Source organism: Seriola aureovittata, chromosome 18 (genome assembly GCF_021018895.1).
Source record: "Seriola aureovittata isolate HTS-2021-v1 ecotype China chromosome 18, ASM2101889v1, whole genome shotgun sequence".
Taxonomy (NCBI): Eukaryota; Metazoa; Chordata; class Actinopteri; order Carangiformes; family Carangidae; genus Seriola; species Seriola aureovittata.
Window position 1 is genome coordinate 6205368 of NC_079381.1, and position 15835 is coordinate 6221202.

Genomic DNA, 15835 nt, shown 5'->3' on the forward strand with positions numbered 1-15835 from the left:
TGTTTAGCTCGTGTATCCTCTGTATTTTTTAATACTGATGTGTCAGTTTATAAGCATCATTTCACTTTTGTTTCCAGTTGAAGTGGAGCTAGTTTAAACTATTTTATTTAGAGTTAGGTAGTTTAATCCTATGGTTCCACAATTATTATTATTGTTATTATTATTATTGTTGTTATTATTATGAAATATTGAATAATTTGAACAGTTGTTTAACCATCTGAAATGTTCAGAGTGGAAATCACTGAAACAACTTGTAGAAATCTGAAATGTGACAAACTCTCAAACTCTCTGCCAAAAAGGGCGGGAAACAGTTGCTTCATCTTTGAAGCTGGGGCAGGCAGAAATTTAGAGAAGGGATGCCAGAAATGCCACGCAACACAACTGCAACCTTTGCCTACAGTTAGCAGAGGGCAAATCTATTTGCAACATTCAACACAGCTACTCATCACCTGCTTTCATGGTGAATCTATACTGTAACAAAAATATAAATATGCAACGCTTTTGTTTTTAATCCCATTTTTCATGAGGTCAAATAAAAGATCTAAGACTTTCTATAAACACAAAAGAGACACACACACACACACACATACACACACACAGATATATATATATATACCGTGGCCCATTATCATGCCATACACCTGCTGCCGTAGCCTGCTGCAGCATGATGTACACATTTGCTGGAAGCTTAAAACATACCAGTTCTTGCGTGGCCTGCGTTGTCACTAGACATTGCGTGTTCGGGCATGCTGTGGGTCTGTGTGTACGACAGCGTGCTGCACTTCCTGCCAATATCCCTTCAACTTTGCACAGCCACTGAAGAGGAGTGGTACCTAATAAATGTCTTTTTCTTTCCAAAATACGGCACATTATAAAGTGGCCTTTTATTGTGACCAGCCCCCGACACACCAGTGCAGTGATCGTGTGTAATCAGCGTCTCGATATGCCACACCTGTCAGGTGGACGGATTGTCTTGGCAAAGGCGAAATGCTCACTGACACATATTTAAACAAGGAAGGAACATTTAAGAGATAGACGCTTTTTTTTTGTGTGTGTGGTTAGAAAAAGTCTTCGATCTTTAATTTCAACTTCACATGTTCAATTTCATGATGGGAGCAAAAACAAAAGCGTTGTGTTTATATGTTTGCGTTCAATGTACATACACAACCAACCACTACAACACATTTAGATGTTACAGCGTGTTAGCTGCCCAGGAGAGGTACATCAACTTCTCTCCATCTCAGAAAAACACTTCACTGATACCGACACATGTTCACCTAAAGGGACGTGCACATGCATCTGCATTTGTAGAACAGCCGATAGGAAAACTCTCTCTCCCTGGAAAGACCTGTGATTGGCTAAAGTCTCCCATCGCCAGCTAGATTTTTCTAAAGCGTGAAAGCAAAACCAAGAGAAGGTAGCATACATCTAGTTTGCTCTCAGATTAAATGTAATTAGCTGTCAGATAGTGGAGTGAAAAGTACAGTATCCCATCTGTTACATGTAGGTGTGTGTATCTGTTGCTTTCTGGATATCTATCTATAGTCTATTTATGTACGTCGTATTTAGAAAGTGTTCAGACTCCTTCACTTTTTCACATGTTGTTTTTCACATGCTAAAATAATATTGTTTTTCCCTCATCAATCTACACCCAATATCCTTTAATGACAAAGTGAAAACAGAATTTTAGAATTTTTTGCAAAGGTATTAAAAGGAAAAACTGAAATATCACCTTGACATAAGTATTCAGACACTGCTATGACATTTAGAGTTTAGCTCCCGTTTCTGTTGATCATCTTTGAGACGTTTCTACACCTCTCCTGGAGTCCACCACCTGTGGTAAATTCAATTGACAGGACATGATTTGGAAAGATACACACCCGTGTGTCTCACGGCTGACGATGCATATCAGAGCAAAGGCCAAGCCATGTTTTTTCTTTGTCATCATGGGTTATTGAGTATAGATCGATGAAGGACAAATTTCTTTTACGTTATTTTATCGTGAGGCTGCAACATAACAAAATGTGAAAAAAAGGGGGTGTCGGAACACTTTACTGAATGCAGTGTATATGATACATACGGATGTATACGTATCTACATGTGTCGTTCCCGTGTGTCCGCCTCTCACTCTATCTGTCACATCATATTTACCAGGAGGGAACCTTATCTCTGCGAGCAGTGAGCATGCAGTCAGCAGGTCAGTACACCTGCCACGCCTCCAACTCCGAGGGAAACGTGACTCGCGTGACAAAAGTGAAGATCAAAGGTCAGTTGTTGCATGGCAGCCTGTCTGTCTGTCTTTCTGTCTGTCTGCCTGCCTGCCAGTTCCTTCAGTCTCTGTGATGTCTGTGTTCCTGACTGGCTGGGAGCCACCGTAATTTACATTTCTGTTTCTCCCTCTTGCATCATATGACAGAGTTGTAAGAGAAACTCAAACCGAATTAATCTTGCGTTCTTTCCCCTGTGAAGATAAAACACATATCATGATATGAGACGAGATATAATGTGGGATTTTTTTTTTTGGGGGGGGGGGCGTTACTTTATCGTGATAAAGTTTCATCTTTTGCTAAATTTTTAAAGCTGCATTTCAGGGATGTGACAGCTTCCTGAGCTTGTTAGGCTCCTGTAGACAGATTTCTCTGTTTGGTCATAAAATTAAAAGAATTTTCCTCTTGAATGAAAATGTTTCTTGAGGTACCTGGTCAAAAATATATCATAAGAGATTTACAGCACAATAGACCCTCGACAGGTTCACAGAAGTCCTCAGGTTACGGATTTAAATGTGCTGTCCAGTTTAAGGACAAACACATGTAGAATATGCAAATATGCTCCTGTGTATCATTGGATTACACCGACATGCCACTGGATTATACTTCTTCCTGTACTCCTACTCGTACTCCTACTGCTGATTTTCTCCAGAGAGCCAGGACTCTTCTGGAGCGCGGTGCATGGGGGAAATATTTTAGTTTTGCCTTACTGTCTCCTGGAGGTTTCACTTCACTTTAGCATCTCAAACTTACAGTGGTCACATTTTGAACAATAATCATCATGAGCACACACTGCCCTAATACTTTTCAGTGTAAGTCACGTTATCTGAGCTTTTGGCTGCGTTTTCCCCCATCGTCGCCACATGGATGGATTATAGTACACTAATAGCTGATCTGGATGAAGTCAGTCTAAACGCCTTAAGTAACCCCTAAACTGTCACTCGTGCATATATACATCGGGTATTTCAGATTATCAGTAATGACAGCTGCAGAGATCATGTGGTTATTTATACATGAGACATGTGGTGTGTCAATCCTCCTTTATTAGCTCTTTGCTAAAAACACACGTGTCGGCGGTTGGCACGGCGGAGGGAAGTGATAAATGTGACATGGTAGCACCATGATTATGTTGGTATAAGGTTCTCAGGGATATTGTGGTATCTCCTGTTTTCTTCGAAGAGGTTATGTTTGAGAGCTTTTTTAACTCGCTTTGGGAGTTAATTGTCAAAATCGTGATGATTCTCAAATCTACAATGCATTTCCTGTTGCTTGATCCAGTCATGCATTGACTTTGTCTTCTTCACCAAAACTCTTCAGCGACTTTATCAACTTGCTTCATTTCCCTTTCCCACAGTCAGTGTAATCTTCATGTAGTCGACTCTAAACTAAACATCAGGTTAATGTATAATGAAAATAATTATTTGTAGCAGCCCTACATGAGTTAAATGTTTTCAGTAGTAAATTGAAATATTATCGAAATGTCAATATGGCCAAGTGCGATATCCAAATTGCAAGAGTTGCAATTTTAGGTAAAATGTGTCACAACATGGCATACCTGAAGCATTGTGGTCTATAAATCATTTTCTCCAGATTTGAGCGAGTGCTTTGTTGGTACAAGACTCAATAAAAATGACATTATCTTCATTTTTATATTTTATTCAGTGAAAATGAAAGGAAAAAATCCATATCTTTCAGCCCCTAGTTCTGAGCAATGACTGTGTATAAAGATGGATGACGTGTCTCCACTTCATCCCACTGTACAAAAATGAAGCCAAAATATCCTGGATACGGGCGCTGCCATCTTCCGCTTGTGACATCATTTGGAGCCAGAATCTGCAGTAGTAGTGATCAGGAAGTGGAGCCACGGTCTCGAGGTCCCACCCGAACACTCCCATGACCCAGTTGTGAGTCAGTCACAGCTGGCAGTCATGATGTTACACTCCCATTTTATACCGTCAAATAACTCATTTCAAACCAAACTTATCAGAAAAATGAACAAACATCAGTGTAACAAAAAGTACCTCGTCCTAGAATGACAGAAACCATCTTTGAGCTTTTGCTCGTCATGTTTTGAGAACTGCCAAAGTGTTTCAGAATAACATGACTAAAGATCTTTAGACTTAACGATTACACGATTAATCGAAAAAATAAAATCTGTTGAAAAAATAATCAACAGATTCATTTATAATGAAAATAATCATCTTTTTTGTGACTTAATTTAATATATTTTGTGACCTGCCTCTCACTAGGTCCACCTGTCATTGTCGTCCCGCCCAAAAGCACCTCTCTCAACATGTCTCAGCATGCATCTCTCCAGTGCCAGGCTGTGGCCGACCCCCCCAACATGACCTACATCTGGCAGAGAGGTGGAGAGAACGTCTATCACATAGAGTGAGTGCAATCTTTTCTTGTTTTTTTCTGTGCAATCCTTTATTACACGTAGATGTTTGTGAAGTGTTACCTGCGGGTTTTAAATCTCACTATAGGAGAAGAAGAATGGTTGTTACATCTCATTCAAATCTAACTTTTTATGGAAAGTTAAAAACACAGTGCTTCGCCAAGAGACAAAAAGAGAGAAAAAGAAAAAAAAATTGGAAAAAAAAGAGAATCAACACAATAATTGAAATGTGAGCAGAACAATTAGACATTCAGAGAGATCAGGCAGATTAACTATGTGAGTACAAAGATAAATAAAAGATCTCACCATTTTGTTTGACAATGAAAAGACCTGAAGTCTTATGGCAGTCTGTAGATGAGACAAAATGTGCTTCTTTATATCCACAGACACTAAACTAAAACCTGCCTCCTCATAGGTCTTAGTTAATGAGGCAGTTTCCCTGCGGGGATCAATAAAGTTTTTCTGATTCAGGTTCTGGTTCTGGGCCATGGAGCCACTGCACATGAAAGCCAGGCCCGGAGGACCAAACAAATCTAGAAGCGACATTTTTTAAAAGCCTGTCAGACATGTACTCGTGTGCAGAGTGCGCTGAATGATTTGATGACAAATGTTGAATTTTCTTCAAACTGACCTGGAGTAAGTGGAGCGACTTTAAAAACACAAGCAGTACCCGCTTATTGCTTTGCCTCAGGTCTCGCGCATGTGCTGCTGCGTTCCGGATTAAACTTGTCACAGTGCTGGTGACCGAGGGCCAGCTCTGCATTAGACGGAGAAACAACATGAGAAGACATAATGCACTCATGAAATTTCCAGTAATTTGAGTCGAAATCATCAATTTTATATGTTATTGTTGCTCACTAATTTATCACGCTCTGAAAACGCCAGCCCCTCAGGTAAAAGCAAGTCAGCTGCTGCCACTTTCTTCTTAAACTCTTCACACTCATGCTGTAATGTTGGAAGTCCCTCCATGCATGATATTTTCTCAGCTGTGAGTTTGCCAGTTTATGTTAGCTTGAACTAAAATAACAACACTTAGCTAGTGACTGGAAAAATCTGGATAGTGCTACAGCGATGCCCAGGAAGTCTCCGTCGGGAAAAACACACCACTCGATATGTTTATGTTTTTCACAAAGACAGAGCGGTGTGTCTCACCTCAGGGAGTGTCTGTGGTGATTCCTGCTTTGGTTGCCACAGTATGTAGGTGTTAAAGGGACAGAACAATATTCATCAAAATGAATAAATGATTTACAATATAAATGTTTCTGAACTTTGGCTGCACACAGTGTTTTAACAAGCCAAGAGTGACAAGTTTAGACCAGAACTAAAGGAGCTTTGCAGCTATCAAGCCTTACGACACAATGCTTTATGCTGCACTTCGGCAATACTCTTGATATGATAAAAGGTGGGTTTTTTTCAGCTTCTGTTGTGAAATTCAAATCAGCTCAAAAGAGACACACCAAGGTTATTTGCTTAGGGCTTGACATTTTCTGCCAGGGATTTCTAAGCTAAAGCACAGCTTCTCCTTTTTTGGATTTTTTTGTTGCAATGCTTTGCACCTCAGTGTTATGTTTGTTCACTTGCCGGGAAGCACTGTAAAAATAAGTTGATGTGAACGATAACTTCGTATCATATGGTAGTGTACAGCTGTGCATCGCCTGTTATGAAAGGTTTAAAAATACACAACCATGGAAGCACATTAATTAGATACTGATCAGAGATGTAAGAGCCTTTGGTGATGTCATCGCATTTGAAAAGGGAAGATCTGGGTGTGATGAGGAGTCGACTCTGATTTAAGGCACTTGATGTGAAGACTGGAGGTGAACCGGCCTTTTATTAAGAGATGTAAAAGCTTAAAGAAATTCCGACTGCGTATTTTATGTTGTAGAATAAAATGTGAAAACGTCTTGAGCTTGTGTCAACCACAGACCTTATTTCAGGCAACTAACCCTAATACATTGACTTTGGGATGAGGCAACCGGAAGTCCTAAGACACTTACTAAGGACTCATTCCTGCAGCACTCTCTGCATCTTGTCTCACAGTGTACAGTATATACAGTATATTGGCCATCAGAGAGTAACTCAACACCAGCTTAACACCTTGTTTTTGCTGACCTCCAGTGGTCGTAGTTACCTCCTCAATGTAGTTATGTAGTGGTGCATCCAGAAGGTGCTTCCTCATTTCCTTACTCCGTTCTCCGAATTGTGACATCGCCATTATTATTGAGGTTGTTTCAATACCTTAAATGTGTGGTAGAGGAGTGAGGAGGGAGGAGCGAAGATGGAGGAGCGAGGAAACGAGGAGGCCAAAAAAAGGATTCACATGTGCATCCTACATGAATGTATTTTTTTTTTTTTTTTAACCACACATCAACACCCCCTCGGTCAGAATCTGCTTATTGGTCAGCTGATCTGACGGGAAAGTAAAGGCAACAGCTGGGCTGTAGGAACCAGCAGCGGCTCCACTGTTATTCATGTTATTCATAAAATAAACATGATTGGAAAAACTAAGTGAATCACAAAATCATCTTTTCCAGGTTTGTTTATTTGTTCTTCATAAACCAAGAGGCTTTTCTTCTTCTTTTCTTAGTTTTCATTCCAAGTTCATCTCGGTTTGTTCAGAATAAACATACAGCTGCATTCTGATACAGTCTGCCACACAGTCACGGTTATCATTATTAGTGCAATAATATGAACCTGAGTGTCAGAAGGATGTCAGACTCACTGTGTATGTGTCCTTTTACAAGCTACAGATTTTACTCAGAGTATTTATTTCTGTCTTTATCTCTCCCTCACATCTGCTCTATTCTTTCAGTGTCGAACGAAATGTAATTGTCTATTTGGTTTATTTCTATCCGTCACATTCTATAATGCCCTGATGCAGCATAGATCTATATTAAGTGTTGCAGCAGCTGTCATCAAGTGTCAGGTGTTTTTTCTTTTGTTACTTTTACATATTGTACAGATTTCATAGTTGAGATGCTGTCGGTATCTCTTCAGAATGACGCTAGAGGGAGCGAGGTTGTACCGTTTTCTGGATGCAGCATCAATCCATCCATCCTCGCACCTCCTGCTCGCGTCCCTGCTGGGAGGAGGTAGAGATGTACAGTGGCAAGATAAAGTCAGTGAAACCCTCAGAATGACCTTGTTTTCTGCATTCATTTTTCACAAGTGTAGACCAACACAATGATAACAGAAAAACAATTAAAATCTTTTGTTCCTTATTGAGCACAGCCATTTAAACATTCAGTGCTGGTGGAAAAAGTAAGTGAGACCTTGGATTTAATAACTGGTTGAACCTCCTTTGGCAGCAATAACCTCAAACAAGCTCTTACAGTAGCTGCTGATCAGACCTGCACAATGTTCTATTAGGGAACTGCTTCAGCTCAGACATATAGTCAGGATGTCTGGTGTGAGCGGCTCTGTTCAGGTCATTCCACAGCATCTCTACTGGATTAAGTCTGGACTCTGACTGGACCGCTCCAAAAGGCGGATTTTCTGTGTTTGAAGTCATTCTGTAGTAGATTTCTCTTTGTCCTGCTGCGTCACCCAACTCCTGCCGAGCTTCAGCAGGTGGACATCCAACCTAACACACCTTGTTAAACTTGGGAATTCATTTTCCTCTCTGATGTCAAGCTGTCCGGGCCCAGAGGCAGCAGAGCTCCCTCCTACCCTACGTCAGCTTTGCGATGACGTTTTGGTGTTGGTGTGCAGTTCCCTGCCTACACCACACATACTGCTGCATGTTCTTCCTGAACTATTCGACCTTAGTTTCATCAGTCCACAAAACATTTTGCCAGTGGTGCTGTGGAGGGTCAAGCTGCTCTTTGGCAAACTTCAGGCGTGCTGTGATGAAACAGCTTCCTCCATAGTGTCCTGTGATGGACACCATGCTCCATGACTTGCGTATTGGTCGACTCATGAGCAGAGAAGTTAACCAGCTCCGATGATTCCTTTTAAGCCTTTGGCTCAGGGGTTTCTTTTTTACCTCACTGAGCATCTGCATTGTGCCTTTGGATTCATCTCTGTCTGGCACCCACCTCTGGGGAGAATATTAAACCGTCTCCATTTATAGACAGTCTTTCTAACAGTCGACTGATGAATATGTAAACTCTGAGATGACTTTGTAACCCTTCCAGCTTTATGCAAATCAGCAATTCTTAATTGTGAGTCTCCTGAGATCTCTTTTGCGAGGCATGGTTCACATCAGCAGATGCTTCCTGTGAACAGAAAACTCAAAATGTTTGAGCGTCTCTTTACAAGGCAAACTAACCCACACCTCCAATCTGGCTTCATTGGGTGGACTCCAGGTTTGATAACTCCGGACTCCAGTTTTACTAATGTCATTAGCCGAGGGGTTCACATAATTTTTACTACCCACCCTGTGAATTTTCGAATGAATAAATAATCGTAACTTAGAAGAACATATAACCATATTTTAAAACAAATGAATACATGGAGCGACAAGCCAGATAAGCCAAATGGAAACCATCCAGAGTGATTTAAGCGAGGTGTGTGGTGCAACAAGGAGAGGTCAGTTTTCAGCTATCAGTTATCAGCGGAATAGGAGAATATGTTTTGTGTTACCTTTGTGTTTGTGTGTCCTTGTGTGTGATACACACAAAATAAATCATTTCTCCATAGCTTTATTTGTACTCAAAAACTCCACAGAGCACCTTTAAGTTACTTTTTATGGCCCGTAAAGGAGTGGTCGTTAAAATATTTTTTATTAACAATTAAATAGCTGACTATTTGTAATGTGAAAAGGGTTACACAAAATGCACACATAATTATGACAGACCTCTGCGGCGCTACAGAGCTGTTTTAGTTCATTATTATGGTTCTATGGTACATTAACTGTACAATTCAGCCTCAGGGCTCTCATCAGCCCCATTTCCACTGGGTACTACAGCTCAACACCAAATGTCAGACAAAGTTAGCTACTAGCTAATGAAGAAAGTAGTGAAAGTGCCAGAGATTTTTCTTAGGAGTTAGTGGAGGCAAAACCACTGATAAAAGGAGAGTAACTATTGGACTTCTATTCATCAAGTAGACAGACGTACGACTCCAAATGAATGCTAATGCTAATTATCCCTTTGTCTGCCGGATGCTGCAAGTAGGTGATTGTTTCCCAACGCTTTAGACACAGTAACTTTATAAAAGGTAATATATCAGGCGTGCTTGACAGTTATGCAGACTTAATGAACACATATAAAACTAGAATGGCATGCAGTAGAGCGCATACCTCGGCCAAGGCCAAGCAATCCTACACGCCTGTCAGATCCAGATTATTATCTCGAACTGCACCAGATTGTACAAAAATAATAGATCCCCACAATGTAAATATGACAGATTTTTTTAATATCATGATCCATAAATTATCCCCTGAGAAACTGACCAAAGTGTTGGACAATGCCTCAAAATGTGAAAGGTCCCATATTGTATAAAGTGAGATTTCCATGTCTATTTTGATTATAAAGTAGGGCTGGGTTCTGTTTTAATATGGTGAAAGTATTGAAGCACTCAGTCCACAGACAAATTATTCACAAAGCCTGTATTTAGAAACTTAAAACAAGCTGTCAGGACTTCTGTAACTGTGTGATATCACAACAAAACAGCTACCGCTCTCAGCCACTCCCCGAGCCCAGCCCACCCACACCCTCTCTGACTTTACCTGAAATCTGCTATATTTTTATTTGATCATTTAGAAAACAGTCAGCCAATCAGAGGAGAGTCTCTGAACCTCTCTTCTGATTGGCTCGCCGACCTGTTACTACAGCTCCAGAGAGATGTAAAACTACATTGAGATGATTTTTGGGTCTTAAAACCACAACTATATCAACACTTCAAGTCAAACACCGGAAAAGTGTAAAATATGGGACCTTTAAGGAAATTGTTAAAAATACCCCTGGATCTGCACCTTTTAATTGGATCATCACCAAAATGGGTGAATGGGTTCTTCCCGGGGGCAAGGCCCCATCCCTCCTCCAAGTTTGGTGCAAATCGGTTCAGTACTTCTTGCGTAATCCTGCTGACAAACAAACTAACAAACTAACAAACTAACAAACGTACAAGTGAAAACATCTCACTGCCTGGGGGAGGTAATGAAGGAGAGAAAAAAAAAGAAAAAAAAAAAAAAAAGAAATTGGCCTGAAACTGTGAAGCACTGAATGAGCTTTTCTGTGAGAGAGGTTTCACAATAGGAGTGTTCAGAGCCAGGGAGAAGATCTGAGTGAGCGGGGAATGGTTCCTGATTGCTGGCACATCATCCAGCAGACAATTCAACACTCTTTAAAAAAAAAAAAATAATAAAAAATACGGTGGCTGGGATAGGGTCAGATGAGCAGGTGGAGGGCTTAATTTGCATTACTTCTCCTCCTGAACATTTCTCTATCACACATATCATTATTCATCACAGTTACACTCAGGTTAATACTCAACCTGATTTTGATGAGGAAAAAAAGTTTTAGAGAGGCTTTTTGGAGCTGATATATAATGCTGTTAACAGCTGAGTAGAGCACACGAGGATTATTCTGATTATCTGTTACTAATTTTGGGGAATAAGCTCTTTTGTAATTATTCCTTAAAAATAGTGAGGTGTTCTTTGAGAAACCAAGTTTTCCTCCATTAGTTTTTTTCCATTTACCCTTGAATGTAGCCTGAGTTTTATGGTAGTTTTTGGCCTTATTTTGAGTTGGTTTGGTTCTTGTAGCATTTTTATTTTGGAAAATGTTAACCAGAGGTGTGGACTCGATTCACATTCATACATCAGAACAGAAACCTAAACTTTATGTTTCGTCAGCATAAATGGCAAATTAATTTACCTAATTTACCTTCCCACTATGCAACTTTTGACTGTTGTCTAATTAATGCGCTATAAGCCACTGTCTCTACTCAGCCTTATATAATTTGTGGGTACAAAAACCAACAGTCTTCTTTGGTGAAACTATCCAGCAGCTTTTTGTGTCAGCTTCAGTTTTCAGAATCTCTCACAGAATCTCAGTGTTTTAAGCTGATCAGCGTAATAACTATGAACCAGGAGCTCCAGTATTTAGAGCAATCAGCTTGTAAAAAAAATAAGGTGTGCGAATTCAGGCTACAGCTTTTATTTCGGTGAGTCAGATGTATATTGAAGGAGAGTTTCATATTATATGCTGCAGAGTTTTCATAGTTCAGTTTTTACCCATAGTTGTGACAAATGATTTCAAATCTGTAGTGTTTCTCTCTTCTCAGCCAACAAAAAGTAGAACTATACAGCTCAATGAAATCTCAGAGTTTCTGTTATTTTTTGTTACAACTTTAAATGTTGAAAATTGGAGGCAAATGTATTCAATACTAGATTCAGGTTTGATAAAATGCTATTTACCCCCGAGCTTAGTCCCAGAGTAACCTGATCATTTTGCTTTTAAATGTTCTAAAACTTATAAATATAAAAATTAAACTTACTACACCAAGTAACTCTGTTTTAGATTTAGTTTATTAAATTTGTGTGAGGATGACGCACATAATGACTCAATCTCTCTACTTACAAACCAAATAATGACTTTGTCCCACCTGTGCTGTTGCTCAGTTGCTATGATGAATGTGTTTATTGCTGAAAAGATTAATCACTTAATCACAGAAAAACACAGAAAATTGTCAACATTTTTGATAATCTTTTCTTTTTTTTCATGTATTAAGCACAAATGCCAAACTTTCTCCATTTCCTGCCTTTCAGATCTAAGGGTTTTCCAATTTTGTTTATTGTAAATTAAATATCTTTGTATTTTTAAACTGTTGGTCCGTCTCCTTTTAGCTCTGGTTTGGTCTCCAGCAACTACTTAGAAAAACATCTGGCTCTTCATCTGCCAGATGTTCCACTTACTCCACCGTCTTGTTGCTCATTTGTCTGTCATTTGATGCTGAGCGGATAGTGCACAGTGGGTTTATCAGAACTTGTTTGGTGAAAACAACAGATGGAATCAGAGTTGATGAGAGTGCTGATACTGAACTGTACAGTAAAAGTGTCATAAAACCAAATCAATGAGCCAGAACAGGCTAAAAAGCTCAGTAGAGTCGCAGAGTTGGTGATAATTCTTTGTGAGTTTGTCACTGCGAGCAGCCCCCTCTTCACATTAGCCGTTTGATTGATTGTTAATGTAAAAAATGTTGTTAAATGGAGCTTAAATAACAGCAGCTTTCAGGCACACAGTGACATTGATGTCAGTGCAAAGGGAGGAAAACAGAGTAGTGATGAGAAACATCCAGGTCGCTTACAGTACATGAATCATCTGACCTCCTTGGTAATTAGCACGAATGTGTGACTTTGAATCCTCCCACGAGGACGTACATCACCAGCGTGCATATGTAACCTGCTTGTGAGGTGCAGCCTGTTCCATAGCTTCTCCCTCTGCTGTCTCTGTAAATGTAAGAATGTATATGAGTGGGCACTTCTCTTCCCACTCCAGCTGAAATGAAATGAATTTTCCTAAAGCTCCATCTGCTCTATCCTCTCACAGGAAAAAAACAAAAAAAACCAAAAAAAACTCCTACACTCTTTGAGAACCTGTTTGACTCAACTCCAGTGGAAGAGCTGAATTACCTCTCGCTGCTATTCTGAAGTAGCTGGTTTGTTTCTTTACCTGTTCAATAATTCCCGTGTGTTTCCCACAAGGTCTTTGAAAAAGCGAGTGAAGATCATGGTAGATGGAACTCTGCTCATCTCCAGTCTCATCCCAGAGGATTCTGGGAACTACACCTGCATGCCAACCAATGGCCTGCTGACCCCGCCCACCGCCTCAGCCAACCTCACAGTGATGCGTACGTATATCTGTGTGTAGTCTGCAGTTAATGCAGAGTATGTGAGTCCTCCAGGGACATCACATATATTTATTTTTTCTTTCTTATATTCTCATTCAGAATTTCAACACATTAGAGTTTAACAGTCAACTCATTTTTTAAACAATGTTTTTGTCTTTTAGGCACCAAGATGTTATTTATGAAACATTATTCAGCCAAGTATTATCCAATGAAATATTGAAATATAAACATTTCATCAAAGGGGACAGATGCTGGGTGGGAGTCATCTCCAACAATATCCAGCGCTTTTTGATGGAGCCAGAATTTATAAATTAAAGAAAGAGATTGGAAGCAGTAGCCAGAAATTGCAGATGCAGATTTGATCTATTTTCTCTCATACACTGGTTTCAGCTAAAGTCACAGTAACAGACTGAATTGAAAGTCTGTCAGTGAAAGTCAGCACATTTACCACAAGTGATGTGACACATTAACCATAGTTCCCTTGAAACTGAATTTTTTAAACATCCTTAAAAAGTATAATTGATGAGCCAACTTTAAAGGTCCCATATCGTATAAAAAGGCATTTCCATGTCTTTTTGATCATAAAACAGGTCTTGGTTCTATATTAATACTGTGAAAGTATCAAAGTGCTCAGTCCACTGAGAAATGCACGCAGCCTGTATTCACAAACTGAGCCATGAAACGAGCTGTCAGAACTTCTGTAGCAGTCACCGCTCTCAGCCGTGCCCCAAGCCCCGCCCATTTGGACCCACCATCCAACCTTGCAGGATTTGGTTTCTCTGAGTGTTTACCTGAAATCTGCTATATTTTTATTCAACCATTCAGAAAACAGTCAGCTAACAGACATGTTGTCACTAGAGCTCCAGACAGGAGCCTGAGAGAGGAGATGTAAAACTGCATTGAGATGGTTTTTGGTTCTTAAAACCACAAATACATCTTCTTATGGATCAACACTTCAAATAAAACACTGGAAAAGTGTAAAATATGGGACGGTTAAGTTTTAACAGAAATGACAATGTTGAAACCAAATGTATTTTACGGTTATATTTACATATTTAACTGAAGACTTACAAGCAAACATTTCTGAGTTTATTAACCACTCATAAGTGAAAATATAAGCCCATTTACAGATGTAAACAATCCTTTAGTGGTGTCAGAAAACAGTCATAACTTTGATTTATTTATTGTAAAATCAGTAACAGTTGGCAATGTAGACTTTTCCTCTGAATATTTTACTGTTGCTTGTAGACCTGTAAAAAACCCTTCAGACACGTTCAGTCAGCTGTAAATACAAGGAGCCGCACTTGTAGTAAAAACGCAGTCACACAGGAAACAGAGTGCAACAAAAGCAATCTGTTGAAACAGAGGTTATGGATCATCATGTAGGTTTCTCTGCCCTAGTACGTGTAATTTCCTATGGTATTGAAACAGTAAGAAATTCTAGTTGCTGCAAAGTAAATTACTTTAATTCCTTTCCTCCGCTCAGACCCAGCAAAGGCTCTGCAAATGCCTCAGGAGACGTTCCTTCCCACAGGTATGGATGGCGTGATTACCTGCCCAGCGGTAGCTCAACCTCCACTGCTCGGTGTGGATTGGATGAAGGATGGAGCGCCACTTGACCTGTTCTTGGTAATAAAAAGAATCATCTCCACAGGGAGCAGCAGCCGCTGTCAGACCTTTGTTCTGTGCCCAAACTCAAATTTATGTCCCACCACTCTATTTATTGATTCCTGATGCTGCAAACATCACAGGCAACCTGGCGGCCTCTGTTCATTGTCTTGTAGCAGAGATATGTCTGATGCCACTGCTGACTACAGGCACCTTTTAAAACAGCCGCCATTAGCAGCTTGTGATGCGAAAGTTTTTTTTTTTTTTTTTTTTTTTTTTTTTTTTTAACAATCAACCCACTCAACTTGCTATTACACTGTGAACATGAGGTAGAAGCTATGATACTTTTTTTTTTTTTTTCTCATGTGTCCACGGATGGAAATATCCTTCCAGGTTTTCAGTTGTGATGCCATTAACTCACATATATCTTAATGGACAGGGATGATGTGTCCAACCTTAAAAGCTCTGGAAGCATTCCCCAAGGAACTCCTAGTTGCCCCCTTCACTCTCCCTTTTTTCCGTTTTTTTCCCCACTTTCGCTTCAATCAGTGGCTCACCTCTGGCGTCTGAGTGATGGGTGGAGGAACCATTATAGATGAGGAGCGGGGAGTGGGACATCCCATCTTTTTTTTCTTTTTTTTTTTTCTACCTTTGTCCTCCCTCATGTTTTCAGATTGGAATTACATAAGCAGAGTCCACGATGGCAGCTCCCAATAAAAACATTTCCTCAGTTTTGACTGTAAAAGCTCCACTGAACACGCCCTCC

The 15835-nt window shown here is 39.9% G+C and overlaps 1 protein-coding gene across 1 annotated transcript in view; it reads left to right on the top strand.

Annotated features, from left to right (window-relative positions):
* igsf9a (immunoglobulin superfamily, member 9a) overlaps window positions 1–15835 on the top strand; it is a 56457-nt gene that overhangs the window by 23117 nt on the left and 17505 nt on the right. The window contains exons 6-9 of the mRNA XM_056403583.1: window positions 2155–2266; window positions 4517–4658; window positions 13316–13461; window positions 14948–15090. Of these exons, the coding sequence (XP_056259558.1) occupies window positions 2155–2266; window positions 4517–4658; window positions 13316–13461; window positions 14948–15090 (543 nt within the window). The remainder of the gene's footprint in view (window positions 1–2154; window positions 2267–4516; window positions 4659–13315; window positions 13462–14947; window positions 15091–15835) is intronic.